The sequence below is a fragment of the Mytilus galloprovincialis genome, chromosome 4 (assembly GCF_965363235.1).
Source record: "Mytilus galloprovincialis chromosome 4, xbMytGall1.hap1.1, whole genome shotgun sequence".
Classification (NCBI taxonomy): Eukaryota; Metazoa; Mollusca; class Bivalvia; order Mytilida; family Mytilidae; genus Mytilus; species Mytilus galloprovincialis.
In genome coordinates, this window is record NC_134841.1 from 38,153,894 (window position 1) to 38,171,103 (window position 17,210).

At 32.4% G+C, this 17,210-nt stretch overlaps 1 protein-coding gene and 1 long non-coding RNA gene across 2 annotated transcripts; both read right to left on the reverse strand.

Annotated features, from left to right (window-relative positions):
• Positions 1–543: 543 nt before the first annotated feature.
• On the reverse strand, positions 544–4,049 carry LOC143072069 (uncharacterized). The gene is made up of 6 exons (XM_076246851.1): positions 3,824–4,049; positions 3,411–3,516; positions 2,705–2,932; positions 2,264–2,331; positions 1,701–1,782; positions 544–728 (listed from the first exon to the last, which is right to left on the reverse strand). The coding sequence occupies exons 1-6, from the start codon at positions 3,895–3,897 to the stop codon at positions 654–656; spliced, it is 633 nt and encodes a 210-aa protein (XP_076102966.1). The 5' UTR covers positions 3,898–4,049; the 3' UTR covers positions 544–653.
• A 6,508-nt stretch (positions 4,050–10,557) lies between these two features.
• LOC143072070 (uncharacterized) lies at positions 10,558–12,881 on the reverse strand. The gene is made up of 2 exons (XR_012977029.1): positions 12,672–12,881; positions 10,558–11,176 (listed from the first exon to the last, which is right to left on the reverse strand). It is a non-coding gene; the product is annotated as an uncharacterized LOC143072070 (long non-coding RNA).
• Positions 12,882–17,210: the final 4,329 nt, after the last annotated feature.

Sequence of the window (17,210 nt, forward strand, 5' to 3'; positions counted from 1 at the left end):
TTATACCTTCAAGTGTCTTATCCTTTTCATTTTTGACCTAAAGTGTATTCGAAATGTTCTGATTGTTGTACACAGTTTCTCCTGTTCTTACTTTGACAACATAGCTCCATGTACACTAAAAACAATGTAAGAATTAACTGACCTAACGAGTCACCAATGTATCAACCATGGTTGTCCCCGGAACAACATTATATGTAAGGATAAAAGGCCTAAAGGAATTCAGATGGTCTTATTCTTATTATGTGTCTTCAGCAGTGTTCTACTCTTTTGTGGGGTGGTTGCAATTGTCTCTTTGACACATTCACCGTTTCCATTTCAATCTTATTCGCTAAAACCACTGAACAAAATAATGCCAAAAAATTCCGATATGTTCTGTATGTTATTTCTTTGGTTCAGAAGAAAGGCTGATTTTGGCAACTTTGAAAACGTAAATCAATGGGCGAGATTTATGCTCCTTTGATTCTCCATTTGTTTGCATGTTTTTGTTTCCCTCTCTCGATTTGCTGAATATTAACATACTAAATAATGTGAAATGGCAAATGCTTAAAATATATCATAATTTATTCCGGAAAACATAAAAAAAACTATAAAAAAAGTCTTTTACAAAAATACATATGATATTGTACAAGTGTATATGATGATGCTGATTGTCTTTATTTACGGAATTCTCGCTTGATTAGTTCAAAATCTGGTAACCTTGCACTGAATCCATTCTTTTTATTAAACTCCTGAAAAAAAATGAAAAAAAAAATGAAATAATCAGACTAAAACAAAAGTACTTTGTTTGATACATTTTAATAATTCATTTAATTATTGAAATTGTGCGCCTTAATTTTAGCCAATATCTCATTTAAAATCATTCTAAATCCGATTCATCGTGTAAAATAAGTTTCATGCACTCGTGATGTTAATTAATCCCTACAATAGATCCTTATTTTTAAGCGGTGGAGTTTCAGTCATGATTTCATCTCGGTTAAACAACCCTGCGGAACCGATAGCTATTGTGCTAATTAATCTTAGTTTAAAGTCGTAAGTTTTATGCCTATAATGTTTTCAACTGGACGGTTGAGAGGCAACACTCAATCCATATTGCCAATTCCATTTATTCTATTAAAAAAGCTAATAAATATAAACCTTTATTGGCTTTGCTCATTGTTGAAGGCCATACAGTGACATATAATGGTTAATTTCTGTGTCATTTGGTCTCTTGTGAAGAGTTGTCTCCGACTCTCATTGGTAATCATACCACATTAAGATTTGTTTTAGATTTAAAAAGCTCTTGTAACGTACTATCTACCTAGGAGTGCCGGACCACTTGACAATACATTGGTTTACATATATATAATCTATGCTGTAAACTACACAATAATTCTCCCATAAATGCTCATGAATATAATGTTCACACGTAATACGAATTCGATTCGCATTAACTAATTCGAACTAGTTTAATTCGCATTCGAAACGTTTTACGTCCTAACGTCAATTCTAATTCGAATTACAATTAAGCGTCAATGACGTTAACTTTTTTAAATACGTATTAACAAAAACGTATTTCTAATGCGAATTAGTTAATTCGAATTAGCCAATTCGAATCAATTCGAATTAAAAAAAGAAGAGTGTGTGAACGCGATTAGCGAATTCGATTCGAATTCAATTCGAATTAAATGCACGTGTGAACGAGGCATAAAAAATGAACTAACCTGCGGCACGGTAAACTGGTATTTGCTACTCATTCTTTGCACAACAGTTTGTATTGGGATAATTGTGTGTATCTTACTGTTACTACAATGAAATAAATATATTGTAATGCATTGTTAATTGTTAAAACATGTTATTATTTCATCTACCAAAACGTTTGTATTTATATTTCACTATTTCCTTCCCCCTTTTGTTTTAATATATTCCCCTGTCATTACTGCCTCATCCTTTAAAACGTTAATTATTCTAAGTTTCCTCTTATGTACTTTCTGGCATATGTTATATTGTTAAACCTTCAAGTTTTTATCTATTTGGTGTTGTAAACGCTTTTGAAGATCAGTTGCATGACCAATTAAATACTTTTTTTATGACTATCCGTAACGTTAATGCCAATAATTATTATTCCAAACTTATAAAACTTTCTGTGTCGCTTTGCAGGCAAACGTATTGATAATAAGAGATTCGGAAATGATGCAAGCGACAGCAACCAAACAAAAAGACTATTTAATGTCAACATACTAAATGGTTTAGCTGACATAAGTTCGTTAATATATCTTTTACTTACACTGGTGCTGCAGTTCGTGTCCTGACATTCACATAGAATTCAATCATTTTGACTATGTCCTGTTCCAGCTTAAATAAATAGAATAAAAAATGATTTAAAAAAAAAACAACTGTGAATCAAAATTAAAATCCTTTTTATCTGTGCAAAATCTATTACATTACCTAGCTTGAACTTTTCGTACACTATAAGTCTAAGGTCTTACTCTGTTCTCTGCAAGGAAATAATTATTCTACAAATCAATAGGTATGTATCCAGCACCAAAATATGTCATACATTTTTCAGTGGTAGTTCAGTAAAATTCAAGTTTTTATATCATACCTCTCTTCACAGTGATGTGCTCATTAAATTAATTATGATTTTTATTATAGTTCCATGTTTAGTTGAATAATTGGGTATTTTCGTGTCTGCTTTGTATTATAAAAGTTGCATAATTTTATTTACCTTTTTGACAGATGATCTTATTCTGGACTCCTGCTCCAGAAGATGTTGATACTTTTGTTCCGTCTTTTTTGCTTGCTTTAATGTTTCTTGAAGATGTTTCTGAACCTTATTCATTGCTCTTCGTGTTGAGCGTTCTTCGTGCGCACTAAAATTTTCTTCTGTGTAATCATTAATCTTCATTGAAGTATCCATCTTGTATGTAACTTTCCTGTTGGCAAGCCAACACACCTGAAATGATATTTTATTCAAGTGTTAGAAATAAGGATTTCGCTTACTTAAATGATAGTTATATTGAAGCATTTGTTATAATTTGACATACATTTTTATATTTGTCAGAGGTTAAGTTATTTGATAAATGTCGAGGTTCTTATCTTAGATACAATTGCGTATTATAATATTGTGTGATGAAGGATAACATATTTCCATTGGAGGTGTGCCTACATTGGCAGAATTTATTCCGATGCAGATACAGATACAGGAATGACTTCTGTCCTCATTAAAATCCAAGGTTTAGAATTTGGATTTACTTGGGGGAAATGGGGGAGGTCGATCTACAATTTACTCTTTTCATAATAACTATTTAAAGGATTGCATTTGACAATTATCCCTTTTTCTTCAATTTCCTTTTTCTATTTTCTATTTTATTTTTCTCATAATTTTTTTCGAGTGTGGATGGGAGGGGTCTTATGTGAATTGTAATTGTTACCTTTTGCTGATCCTGCAATTTCTTGTAAATTTGATTGTGTTTTTTAATCTCCTTTTCCATTTCTTTGATTTTCTTTTCACATTGCTTGACAATCTTCTTGTCAAACCTACAACAAAGATAACATGATTTGACGATATTGTTGATAACTATAAGTTTGTTATAGTCGATTTATTATTTTTTTCGGCTTTATAAAAGGCCGCGACATAAAAATAGGAAGCAATTCAATTGAGACAACTTACAGCCTAATTTATAAACAGTTTACGAAAAACCAACCAAATAACCTCGTATGGTCGAAAAGATTTTACAATTCCCCGACCCTCACAAAATCAAAATCAAAGAAATAATTTTACAGCTCACAAACTGAAGTTACTAATATTTCTTAACTTAACTACCGAATTCTTAAAAATACTTACATTCCACCAAAAACATAATCTATTCCGTACATCCTTGGAATATATATGGTCATTGTTACATCTGTGGCCTCCATTTCTATTAATTTTCTCTGCGAAAAGTTGCTGAATCTCTGTGTGTATTTCTTTTCACGTCGTTGTGAAGGAAAGAAGAGAATGATGGGAAGGGCCGACGTCACAATAAAGACGTCTTCCAGTTGGACGTTAAAACAATTACGAACGGCGTTGAAAAGACTATTTTTAACCATAACTCTAGGATTGATAGACTAAGTACCCTTCTGTTAAAACACACAAATGGTACATTACAAGTTGCCAAAGTGACTATGCTCAATATAAAAATAAGGAGATGTGGTATGAATGCCAATGTGAATAAGAACTATCCACCAGGGTTCAAATGAATGTAAAAATAAGATTTATTGATTGTTGGTTGCTACAAACGTTCAGTGGCAAATATTTAATGCATGTTCAGGACGAGTAAAAATAAGTTGTTGCATAACTGCCAATAAGACAATCTCCACCAGACCCAAATAACATATTAGAACTTGACAACTTAAAGGCACCGCACGGCCTTCATGCATTAGCTAAACCATACCCAATGGTCAGCCATTAAAAGCCCCCAAAATGAAAAAATATTAGACAATGAAGTTGATTTTTGTCGAGCCTGCGACTTTAGTGATCCAGCGGCTGCGGCGGCGTTAACTGACTTCTAAAAGCTTAATATTTTTAAAGGTGGAAACCCTGAATGCTTCATACTTTGTATATTCTAGATGCCTTATTTCACATGTTCATTGTCCTTGACCTCATTTTCATGGTTCAGTGACTACTTGAGAAAAAGAGTTGAGATGTTTTGTAATGTAAATTTCTTTCTTATCATGAGTAATAGGATAACTATATTTGGTATGTACGTACTTTGCAAGGTCCGCATGCCAAGCAGACAGTTTTCACTTGACCTCATTCCATGGAGCAGTGAACAAGGTTAAGTTTTGGTGGTCAAGTCCATATATTTGATACCATAAACAATAGGTCTAGTACCTTGAACTTCATTTTCATGGTCAGTGATCAAAGTTAAGTTTTTGAGTTTGGCCATCAATAGGTGTACTATATTTGTTGTATGGAAGGATTGTAAGCTGTACATGTCTCTCTGGCATGGTTCATCTTACCTTGACCTCATTTTCAGGGTTCATTGGTCAATGTTTAGTTTTCTTGATTAAGTCTGTTTCTTAGAAACTATAAGCTATATATCAACTATATTTAGTGTATTAAATGATTGTAAGGTGTACATGTATTTCATGTCTGGTTTATATGACTTGACCTCAATTTTTTGGATCATTTTTGTCGAACCTGCGACCTTTGTCGAACCTGCGACCTTTGTCGCAGAAAGCTCGACATAGGGATAGTGATCGGCGGCGGCGGCGTTAGCTTACTTCTTTAAAGCTTCATAATTAAGAAGACCTGGATGTTTCATACTTTGTATATGTTACGAAGTTTCCGTCAGTCACATGTCCAATGTCCTTGACCTCATTTTTATGATTCAATGACTACTGGACAAAAAAGTTCAGATTTTTTGTAATGATAAATTCTCTCTTATTATAAGTAAAACTAGATTTGGTATGCTCGTACCTTGCAAGGTCATCATGCCCGTCAGACAGTTTTAACTTGACTTCGACCTCATTTCATGGATCAGTGAACAAGGTTATGTTTTGGTGGTCAAGTCTATATCTCAGATACTATGAGCAATAGGTCTAGTATATTCGATGTATGGAAGGACTGTAAGGTGTCATCTGACCTTGACCTCATTTTCATGGTTCAGTGATTATAGTTAAGTTTTTGTGTTTTGGTCTGTTTTTCTTATACTGTATGCAATAGGTCTACTATATTTGGTGTATGAAATGATTGTAAGGTGTACAGGTCTAGCTGGTAGGTGTCATCTGATCTTGACCTCATTTTCATGGTTCAGTGGTCAAAGTTAGGTTTTTGAGTTTTGGTCTAATTTTCTAATACTATATACAATAGGTCAACTATAGTTGGTGTATTGTATTTTATGATCTATATGTCAGTCAAGTAGGTTTTATTTGACCTTGACCTCATTTTCACGGTTCATTGATCAGTGTTAGGTTTTTGTGTTTTTGTCTGTTTTTCTTTAACTATAAGCAATAGGTCAACTATATCTGTTGTTGTATGGAAGAATTGTTAGTTGTACATGCCTGCCTGGCATGGTTCGTCTGACCTTGACCTCATTTTCATGGTTCATTGGTCACTGTTTATATTTCTTGGTTAATGTTGAGTTTATGTGGCAGTTATAATAATGCTTTATATCTATAGGACTATCACCATAATATCAATGACTAGTAAAGAAGGCGAGACATTTCAGCGTGTGAACTCTTGTTAACTTTATGTGATAGTAAAGCTTTATATTCAGGACTATCAACAATATATCAATGGTTAGTAAAGGAGACGAGACATTCCAGCGTGTGAATTCTTGTTTAATAAGCAATAATTAAAACCGTACGGCCTTCACGGTGGTTATAGAATAAAAACCTCAACCGAATGCCAACACAGCAAAGCATTGATTGAATGTATGGGTTTTTGTTATGAAATTCAACTTCACGAAACATACATTGGTTGACCAGTAAATAACTGAAGGAACTTCAAGACCGTGATATTTGACAGCAAACTCTTTACATTCTGACAAGGGTTGGCTTAATAGATTAATGGATACAGGTTATTATTATTGTTTTGCCGTCAAATTATAAGGTTTTAAATAAATTTAATGTTTCAAAGGGTGGCCTACAACCATACGATTTTATAGAAATTCCACGATTCCAAAATTGGAAGAAAGTTGCGGGGACTGGATGATTGTACAAAACCAGGTTCGTAAAATGTAAAAAGTTGTTAACTGATATACCGTGTGCAAACTGGCAGTGTGTTTGGGTAAAATTTAAAACAGTTCCAAAGGACAAGGGGCGTTAATTAAGATCCGTATTTGGCCTAAAATATGGCAATAAATTAACCCTAAATCAAACAAATGATAATACATGTATTTGTAAAAAAAAACACCTGTTTAAAGTACAAACTCTGTCAAGAATAAAGAAAATAAAATGTAGGGTTCTTATAACAACACAGCTTTCAAAGAGCTACAGATAATATATATAATTGTTCTCAAACAAAAGTAAAAATTAATATCATAGCATGTCAGGGAAACGTAATATTTGCTGTAATACATATCAAAAATAAACAGTGGCGGATCCAGAACTTTACCTAAGGGGGGCCTGGATCCGCCTATAATAAATGTAGAATATATACATGTTTCAAATTAAACTTGTCATTGTGTGATGCTTTCAATGTTGTCATTGTGTGATGCTTTCAATGTTGTCATTGTGTCACGATGCTTTCAATGTTGTCATTGTGTGATGCTTTCAATGTTGACATTAATTGTATTCCTTGTCATGTCAGTGATTCTGTCCTTCGGTGTGATGACATGGTTTTTACGAATAAATTTTTAGTAAATAAAAGACGAAATAATAACGAAACTAAGATACAAACTCACTTAAGCAAAGTACTCTCAGATCTGATCCTAGTGTCTTTTTGTTGTTGGGATGTACAAGTAACCGGCCACGTCCACTTGTATTTTTGTCCATCTGATGGGTTAAGCCTTTTTCGACTGATTTTTATAGTTCGTTCTTATGTTGTACTGGTATACCACTGTCCCAGGTTAGGGGAGGGGTTGGGATCCCGCTGACATGTTTAACTTCGACACATTATGTATGTATGTACCTGTCCCAAGTTAGGAGCCTGTTATTCAGTGGTTGTCGTTTGTTTATGCGTTACATATTTATTTTTCGTTATTTTTTTTTATATATATAAATAAGGCCGTTAGTTTTCTCCTTTAAATTGTTTTACATTGTCATTTCGGGCTCTTTTATAGCTGACTATGCGGTATGGGCTTTGCTCATTATTGAAGAATGTAGGACAGAAAGTCACAGGACAGAAAGTCACAGGACAAAAAGTCACAGACAAAAAGTCACGATGCTCATTTTTACAAAAACATTTTTGTATTTTTCTTGAAGTATTGTATATACCCAACTTTGTCAGCAAAATTTATCAAAAAAATATCAAAGATGATTAAAATTATTGTTAAGAAAACAAAATGTCAAAGTAGATTGGCACTTAAATGGCTTTATGGTGCCAAGAAATATGTCCTTTGCATGATTAAAATAAAATAAATCTTCATTATTCAAGTTAAATGATAAATATCATTAACTTTGGTAGGAATATATGTTTCTAGATATTTCTTTTATATATTCAAACAATTGTCAAAAAAATATTTGTGACTTTTTGTCCTATCAAATTTGTGACTTTATGTCCTGTGACTTTTTGTCCTGTGACTTTCTGTCCGTTTACCTTATTGAATGCCGTACGGTGACCTTTTTGGTCTCTTGTGGAGAGGTGTCTCATTGGCAATCATACCACATCTTCTTTTATATATATATATAATTTGAGCCATTTTTATAAGATCCATCTTCTCCATAAAGCTCTTCACATAAAGTTTAAAGCGACTTGGATGGAGAGTTGTCTCATTGGCACTCATACCACATCTTCTTGTGTCTATTAACATACTAATGTGAAATGACAAATTCTAAAAATGTAACATGATTTATTCTTTAAAATATAAATATATAAATAAATAAAAAAACAATAAAAAAAGTCAGTTGCAAAAATATATATTGTATAAATATATATGATCAGAGACATATAATACAAGAGATTGGCAACTCGGCGAAATCCCGTAATATCACACGGCCACATTTAAACCTCGCGAGATCTCTTTGGGTAATAGAGTTATTATCAAAGTATTAAAAGTACTCGAGGTAATGGTGAATGTTTAAGCATAAATTAACTGTTTCAGTGTTAAATTTAACATAATTAATTAAATAATTTGAGTTCATACATTCATAATTATTTATTTCAATGTCCTTTTAATTTTTATTTGTATTATTGAAAAAGAGACATAATTTGATATTGAATTAAAAACAACCAATATTAAATAATTAACACTTAATAAATTGTATCAGAGTTCATTTTATTTGATACTTTCACAATGGGTTTCTATTAAATATACACCTGTCTCGGAGACATAATTTCACAGTGTAACATGTATATTAGGCTTGAATTATTCGATGGTCAGGTAAATCACAACCTGTTAAAACTGAAGAGTTTTATTTGACACCTGGTACACAAGAAGTTGTTACACCACAGGTGTCCACACTATTTCCGAAAATACTATTTACAAAATATATAAAATTAATTAATGTGTAGAAAAAAATAATTAATATGTTTGTTTATCGTTAATCATGATCGACTTCGTCTTATATTCATAATTTGTATAGATCATTAAAAATTGAATACTTATTGTGTTCATTATTAATTGGGCTTGTATTAAGTTTTTTTCTATGATTGTCGGTAAATTGTTTTCTAAGTGTGTTTTTTTTTTCAAAATTTACATTATGAGCTTGCATTGAGTTTTTTTTTTTCTATGATTGTCGGTTTATTTATGGTTTCTCCTTTTCACGGATTGTGTATTTAGGACTTACATTTAATGATCATTTAATAGAAAATGGCAATATAAGTCTCACTTTTGACCTCGAATAGAAAGAGATTAAACCATATTTTAAGTGTAAGGAACTGATAAATATACGATAAAGACTCAGAGCAGCAGGTATTGCTGCCTTTTCATGTAACAATTTTCGTAAGAAGAAACATTTTACTATGTTATACTTCTGTCAGCTTGGTAAGTTGACTTCAAAGCATACACCAGTTTTAATGCCACATTGATATCTAAATGTTTCGAAATGTACACGTTTCCCTTCTTTCTTTCTTTTTAACTTTTGGACTAGTTAAAATCTCCTTTTAGTTTTGAAACGGACATGCACATGTGTAAATAGTTTTACAACTATTTGACTTGATTTGTAAGTCAAAACATTTTTGTTTTACTTTATAAAAAACTGCACGAAAATGCGCCTACCTTTGTTGTTGATCAGGCTGATTTAATTGATGGTTGCCTAACGTCTAGTGGAAAATATTTCATGGCATATTTTTAATATATTGATGTGCGAGTGTATGACATTTCTTTTCTGTACAGCTACATGTATGCAATATAATATTGAACTCTCCACAAGAAACCAAATGATACAGACATTAACAACTGTAGGTAACCATAAGGCTCTTAGCAATGAGTAAAATTCATACTGCACTGCGAACTATACAAGGTCTATTTACATGTATGAAAAAGGTTTAACAATTCAAACAAGAAAACTAACCGCCCGATTTATGTACAAAAAAATCCAAATATGATATACAGCAACAAACCACAAGTGAATTACAGGCTTCTTACTTTGGAAAGACACAAAGATAATAAAGGCATGATAATATATTTCACCATTATCACAAGCCGTACAATTTTATGTTTTTGTTTGTTTTTTGTTTGTTATGTTTTTCCCCCCACAGTAAGCATCTATAAATCATATAAACCAATTAATTTGGTGTGGCTTTTGGATAAACCAAATTACATCATTTTGTAAAAAAAACACTGTTATACATCCCATTATTCTGAAATGAAAAGGACCAGTCAGACTGAGAATCAGAACAAGTATTTATGTATACAATATATCTAGACTATCACTACACATCATTCCATCCTTTTTCAATAATTAAACCAAGATATAAGAGAACAAAACTCATTCCAGGTATAAATAATATTTTTATTATCAAACATTCACTTATAATGTTACTGTCAATGATAACTGAGAGCTTCGTGCTAATTTCCCTGCAACTGCAAATTTCGGTATCTGTATAGCTAAGGATATATGTACATGTATCATTGATGCTAACTTGTAATAAATGGCATAAAGTCTGAAAGGGAGAATGGGAGAAAGGCAAGGTTCTTCATGTTCATTGTGTGTCTCATTCACTGCAAATATCTCAATTACAAATGTATTGTGTAATCAGTTGCTCTGTGCCTTCCAGTGGTGCAAGAAAAAAATCAGCATGGCAATCAAATTCAAGCGTACATATTTTTTCATTCTCAAATGGCTGTTCTTTTGCTGCGTAAGTGTGGTCTGAATTTTCATCTAACAATAGTTCTCCTTTGACTTCTTCTGATGTAATAGAAATTTCCTCAGAACGTACAAACTCGACCAGAGATGTGTCATAATTGGATGATCCTTTTCATCTTCAGTGTGGTTGAAACTGCAACAGATATCTCCTCCATAATGGTATCAACAGCTGTCCATGGTCGAGGATTACCTTTCTTTTTAACTCCTTTTGTTAACTTACTACATCTTTTCCTCTTTTGGCATTCTAAATTAAAAAAAAAATATATTTTAGAGTTGAAAAGAAATTTGAATTTGTAGAGCCTATTATACAACATCTATTTGTCTTACTTTTAAACTTTACTTCCTACATGTATGTCATACAACATTCTGCAGGTTTTTATTATGCTAAATCTATTTTAAATTTCATTTTGTCATGTATGGACCTTTCAAGCTTGCTATTAGGAACAAATATTTGATATATTTGTCAATTGTTAAACATCGTACAGTGAACATACAATGTAAGTTGCTGACATCAACTTTACTTAGTCTCTGCTTCTATCTCATGAGGGTCTGGAAGCAGGGGCGGATCAACCCAGGATAAAGGGGGGTTCCAACCACATGTCCCATTCAAATTCATTGATCATCCAAAAAAGGGGCTGGATCCGCCAATGGGAAGGTGTTTACAAAAGGTAAACGGACAGAAAGTCACAGGACATAAAGTCACAAATTTGGTAGGACAAAAAGTCACAAATAATCTGTTGACAATTGTTTGTATATATATATAAGAGAAATATCTTTAAATATTTACTTTTTAATACATATATTCATATTAAAGTTTAATAAATGTGTCATTATATTTGAAAAATGAAGATTTATTTAATTTTAATCATGCAAAAGGAAGATTTCTTGGCACCATGAAGCCATTTAAGTGCCAAACAAGTTTGACATTTTGTTTTTTCAACAATTATTTGATCATTTTTTAATTGTTTTTGATAATTTTTGTTTACAAAGTTGGTTTATATACAATTGTTCAAGAATAGAAATAAGCGTTTTTTTGTTCAAAGAAATAATCAGAAAAAATGAATTGTGACTTTTGCCCTGTGACTTTCTGACACTGTCCTACATTCATACAATAGGAGTATTGGAATAACTGCATAAATTGAAATCAGAAAAGTAAAGACAAGAGGAAACATTTTATCAAGATTGGAGAATGATGGGGTGCTAAAATAAATAAAGAAAAGAGAATAATGGACAAAATTTATAAAGAAAAGAAGAATATATTGGGAATGTGTACATGTCCATGGTATACACATATATGCCCCGCTGATCTTATTTTAACAAGATAACATTTGGAATTGATACAGGCTCATTAAATTGCATATTTATTCGATAATTTCTAAGTTTTATGAAAAAAAGGTAATTCTGGCATAGCTGGATTTGGGTATCAATGTGAAAAAAATAAATCACCTTTGATGGTATTTTATGAAAACACTATTTGATCAAAATATACGAAAATAGTATCATTTTAACGGGATAACAATCGGGAGTAGAATAACACTTTAAAATTGTATATAAAATCGTAAATTTTAAAGTTTTATGGAAAAAAATGATGGGCCACACCGGTTCTACAGCAATAAAGAGGGGAAGCTGAATGGACCGAATTTAAATTGGTCTGCATTTGATTATTATCATCATCTCAGCACATTATAGTATAAACAAATTGGTAGAACTAGTTAAATGTATCTTTTGAATATACTTACATGCTTTAGCTGTGAAAGCAATCGACATAAACGAGAAAACAAATCTGTAAGCGTATCGTCTCTTTTAACAACAATGGCGGAATTTTCTCATCTCGATCCTCCTTCATCCCAGGTCACATCCTAATCCCAAGCACTTCCGGTGGCCAAGTGATTTCATTGGCCGTTATATAGACTCTACTAGAGTTGCCAATCTCTTGTATTATATGTCTCTGATATGATGATGCTCTATGTCTTTATCTACGGAATTCTCGCTTGATTAGTTCAAAATCTGGTAACCTTGCACTGCATCCATTCTTTTCATAAAACTCCTAAAAAAAATTTAAAAAAATGTAATAATCAGACTGAAAAAACAAAAGTACTTTGTTTGATACATTTTAATAATTCATTTAATTATTGAAATTGTGCGTCTTAAATTTAGCCAATTTCTTATTTAAAATCATTCTAAATCCGATTCATCGTGTAAAATAAGTTTCATGCACTCGTGATGTTAATTAATCCCTACAACAGATCCTTATTTTCAAGCGGCGGGCTTTTATTCATGATTTTCATCTCGGTTAAACAACCCTGCGGAACCGATAGTTATTGTGCTAATTAATCTTTAAAGTCGTAAGTTTTATGCCTATAATGTTTTCAACTGGACGGTTGAGAGGCAACACTCAATCCATATTGCCAATTCCATTTATTCTATTAAAAAAGCTAATAAATATAAACCTTTAAGGGCTTTGCTCATTGTTGAAGGCCATACATTGACATATAATGGTTAATTTCTGTGTCATTTGGTCTCTTGTGAAGAGTTGTCTCATTGGTATTCCTACCACATCTTCTTTTTTTATCTTTAAAAAGCTCTTGTATCTATCTACATAGAAATGATCATTGACAATATACAAGTTTGCACATAATAATTTGGTTAATAATTTATGCTCTATACTGCACAAAATGTACCCATATATATATGCTAATGAACACAACAAATTAACTAACCTGAGGCATGGTAAACTGGTATTTGCTACTCATTCTTTGCACAACAGTTTGTATTGGGATGCTTGTGTGTATCTTACTATTACTAAAATTAAATAAAATAGTGTAATGCATAATTAATTGTTAAAACATGTCATTTTTTCATCTACCAAAACGTTTCTTTATATGTTTCACTTTTTTCCTATCCCTTTGTCTATATATTCCTTTGTCACTATTGTTTCTCATCCCTTAAAAAATCTAATATCTATTTCTCTTTATGACTTCAAAATGTTCCTCTTCTGTATTTTGTTCCCCATGTATTGTTAACCATTCAAGCTTTCGTCTTTTACGTGTTGTAAATGCTTTTGAAAAACTGTATTTGAATCAGTTGACCAATTCTAAAAATGTTTTCTTTTATGAATATTTTTTTACTACTTGCATGTACATCGTGTTTTTTGGGGGGGCTTACCGACTCATTAATCCAATATTTATTTTTCCAAACTTTAAAAACTTTTTGTATACATAAGAGATTAGGAACAGATGCAACGACAGCAACCAAACATAAAGAACATACTATATGGTTTGGCTGGAATCGGTTCGTTCATATATCTTTTACTTACACTGATGTTGAAGTCCGTGTTCTGTCATTTACTTGGAATTCAATCATTTTGACTATGTCCTGTTCCATCTTAAACAAATGAAATAACAAAAATAATTATAACAAACCATTTGTAAATAAAAATAAAAATGTTATTTATCTGTGCAAATCGTTTACCTAACCTTGAACTTTTACACTGTAAGTCATAGATCTAATTACTCTATTCTCTGCAAGGAAATATTTTTTTTTCTCGAACTTTTTAGTATGTATCCAGCATAAAAATCGGTCATTCTTTTTTCAGAGGTAAGTTCAGTTAAAATCAAGCGGCGTCAAAATATATGTACACCCTTTTTGGTTGTAAAATCCCCTTTTATGTGTATCCGTATTTTAGAAACGTTCACTGGAGTTTCATATAATATCTTTCTCTACAGTGAAGTGCTAATTGCAATTTTATCATAGTTCCATGTTTAGTTGAATACATAGACGTTTTTGTGTCTGCTTTGAATTAAAATGTTGCATATTTACCTTTTTGACAGAAGTTCTTATCCTGGACTCCTGTTCCAGAAGATCTTGGTACTTTTGTTCTGTCCCTTTTGCTTGCTTTAATGTTTCTTGGAGGTGTTTCTGAACCTTATTTATTGCTTTTCGTGCTGTGCGTTCCTCGTGGCACTTAAATGTTCTTTAATGTAATCATTAATCTTCATTGAAGTATCCATCTTGTATGTAACTTTTCTGTCGGCAAGCCAACACACCTAAAATGGTATTTTATTCAAATTTTAGAAATAAGAACTTCTCAGAACTAACTCAAATGATAATTATATCTGATTGAAGCATTTGTTATAAATTTACATAAATTTTCACAAGAATATATTTCAGAGATAGAGTCATTTGATGAAAGTTCAGGTTCCTTTCTTAGATACTATGACTTCCGTTGTTTGGTGAGTGGGGTAGGGGTGTTCGATCTTTCAATCAATTCAACCACATGAAATTCTGCTTGATAAATCATCACCATATATATGGTGTTTTTTTTTCATTCTATTTCACTTTTTAAATCTTATTTCACAAACAAGGAAACAACAAATTAAAATTAATAGTATTCTTAGCAGTTAGGCTTACATTCATAAAGGGGTTCCCCAGGGTTCTATCCTTTGGCATGGCAATTCTGTAACAATAAAAATTCCAAAAATAAAAAGAGCAAGAAATATCACTGAGGTTTGTGTACGAAGACCATTCAAGCTCATATCAACAGTTGCTTGAAAAGGTTAAGATGCCTTCACTGCATATTAACAGACATATATCAATGGTAATGGAAACTTTTAATATAGTTAATGAATTAGTACCTGTCTATTTACATGATCTATTAAATGTAAAAGATTGTAATTTAAATATTCTTTCAGATATAATAAGATACTGGATATAGCACATGCAAAAACTACCCAGTTTGGTAAGAAAAGTTTTAAATTTGCAGCTGCTACTCTGTGGAACAGGGAACAGACTACCTGACCATTTCAGGACTGAAAACAGTTTTTTTTTCAATTTAAGAACCTCATAATACAGTCTTGGAATGGTTCAAAATAATGTTTTTCTGCAAACAAGAAAACTAATTGATACTGATGAAAAAAAAAATCCTTATTTTCAAGTGTCTTTGCACCTAAAAATCACCAAAAAAAATCCCTAATGCGGGGTTCACACATTGCCGATTATTGCTCCCGTTTGAGATCAGACAGCGATACGACACGAAAAGTGAAAAAGTCAGATTAATATCCTCAATTATCTGGAATGTCCTAGCTATTATTGTCTGAACGCAGTCGTTTTAGTTCGTAGCAGATTCCTACTGGTCGGGAAGGGTCCGAATAGTTCGGCAAAGCACCCCGACAGTTAGGTGCGTCCCGTAACATTCGGGGAAACTCAGCCGATTTAGTCTAGTCGGATTACAATCGTGCCTATGTCGTGACAGATTCTGCTGTATCGGATCGAATTTCTAACAATGTTCTGTGTATTCGGTATGGTGTCCTGTGGAACGGGAATGATCTGGAGAAATTTTTCATCGCTGTTTTTCCGGCGATTGACTCCAGATGGGAACCTGACCATTTTAGGACTGAAAACAGTTTTTTTTTTAATTTAAGAACCTCATAATACAGTCTTGGAATGGTTCAAAATGCTGTTTTTCTGCAAACTAGAAAACTAATTGATACTGATGAAAAAAAAAAATTCTTATTTTCAAGTGTCGTTGCACCTAAAATTCACCAAAAAAACCCCTAGCTAATGCGGGGTTCACACATTGCCGGTTATTGCTCCCGTTTGAGATCAGACAGCGATACGACACGAAAAGTGAAAAAGTCGGAAGATTATCCTCAATACAGTAGTTCAGGGAAAGCTTGTTCGCGACCTAGAATTCTGAGTGGGTCAAGCGTTTAATTAAAACTCATGGGAGAATATACGAGATTTGGTTGAACTGGGGGCAAAGTCATATATGGTACACATCAATATTCGGTGTTTAATAGGCGTTTATTAGGACGCCTGCCGCTTTCCCGTTTACCTGTGAAAAGTCGTTGAGTGTCATCTGTTTTTTGTTTGTTTATGTTTATGTGTAATAAAGTAAAATAAGTAATATTTTGAAAAATTTCGGGACATAGTGTTTAAAAATTACGGGAGAAAATTGGAAAAGAGAATTGAAATTACTGCTTGCAAAAAGCCAAAACGAAATGTTTGATAAAGAAGGAACGAGGTCCTTCAAGTCCCTGGAAGCTGTTAAGAACTTTGAAGAAGTTTATGTGCAGAAATATAATTTTTTGTTGATTGAAAATAATTTCCAGAAACATGCTGGCGTAATGGCATTAATTGCCAAAACAGTATAGCATACAATGGTGACACTACATAATTTATTCTCTTTAGCCTTTTTTCGGGAGAATATAGATAAACAATCTAAACCATATGATTGTCATGTAAGACGGAGCTTTTTGAAAAGTTGTTGCTGGTCATAA

Bases quoted from the DNA above. Each gene is read 5' to 3' on its own strand.
- LOC143072069 (XM_076246851.1), bottom strand. From the start codon at position 3,897: ATGGAGGCCACAGATGTAACAATGACCATATATATTCCAAGGATGTAC. The intron at 3,517-3,823 runs GTAAGTATTTTT...TCTTTGTTGTAG, and splicing joins GATTATGTTTTTGGTGGAAT to GTTTGACAAGAAGATTGTCA. The intron at 2,332-2,704 runs GTAAATAAAATT...TATTTATTTAAG, and splicing joins TAAGATCATCTGTCAAAAAG to CTGGAACAGGACATAGTCAA.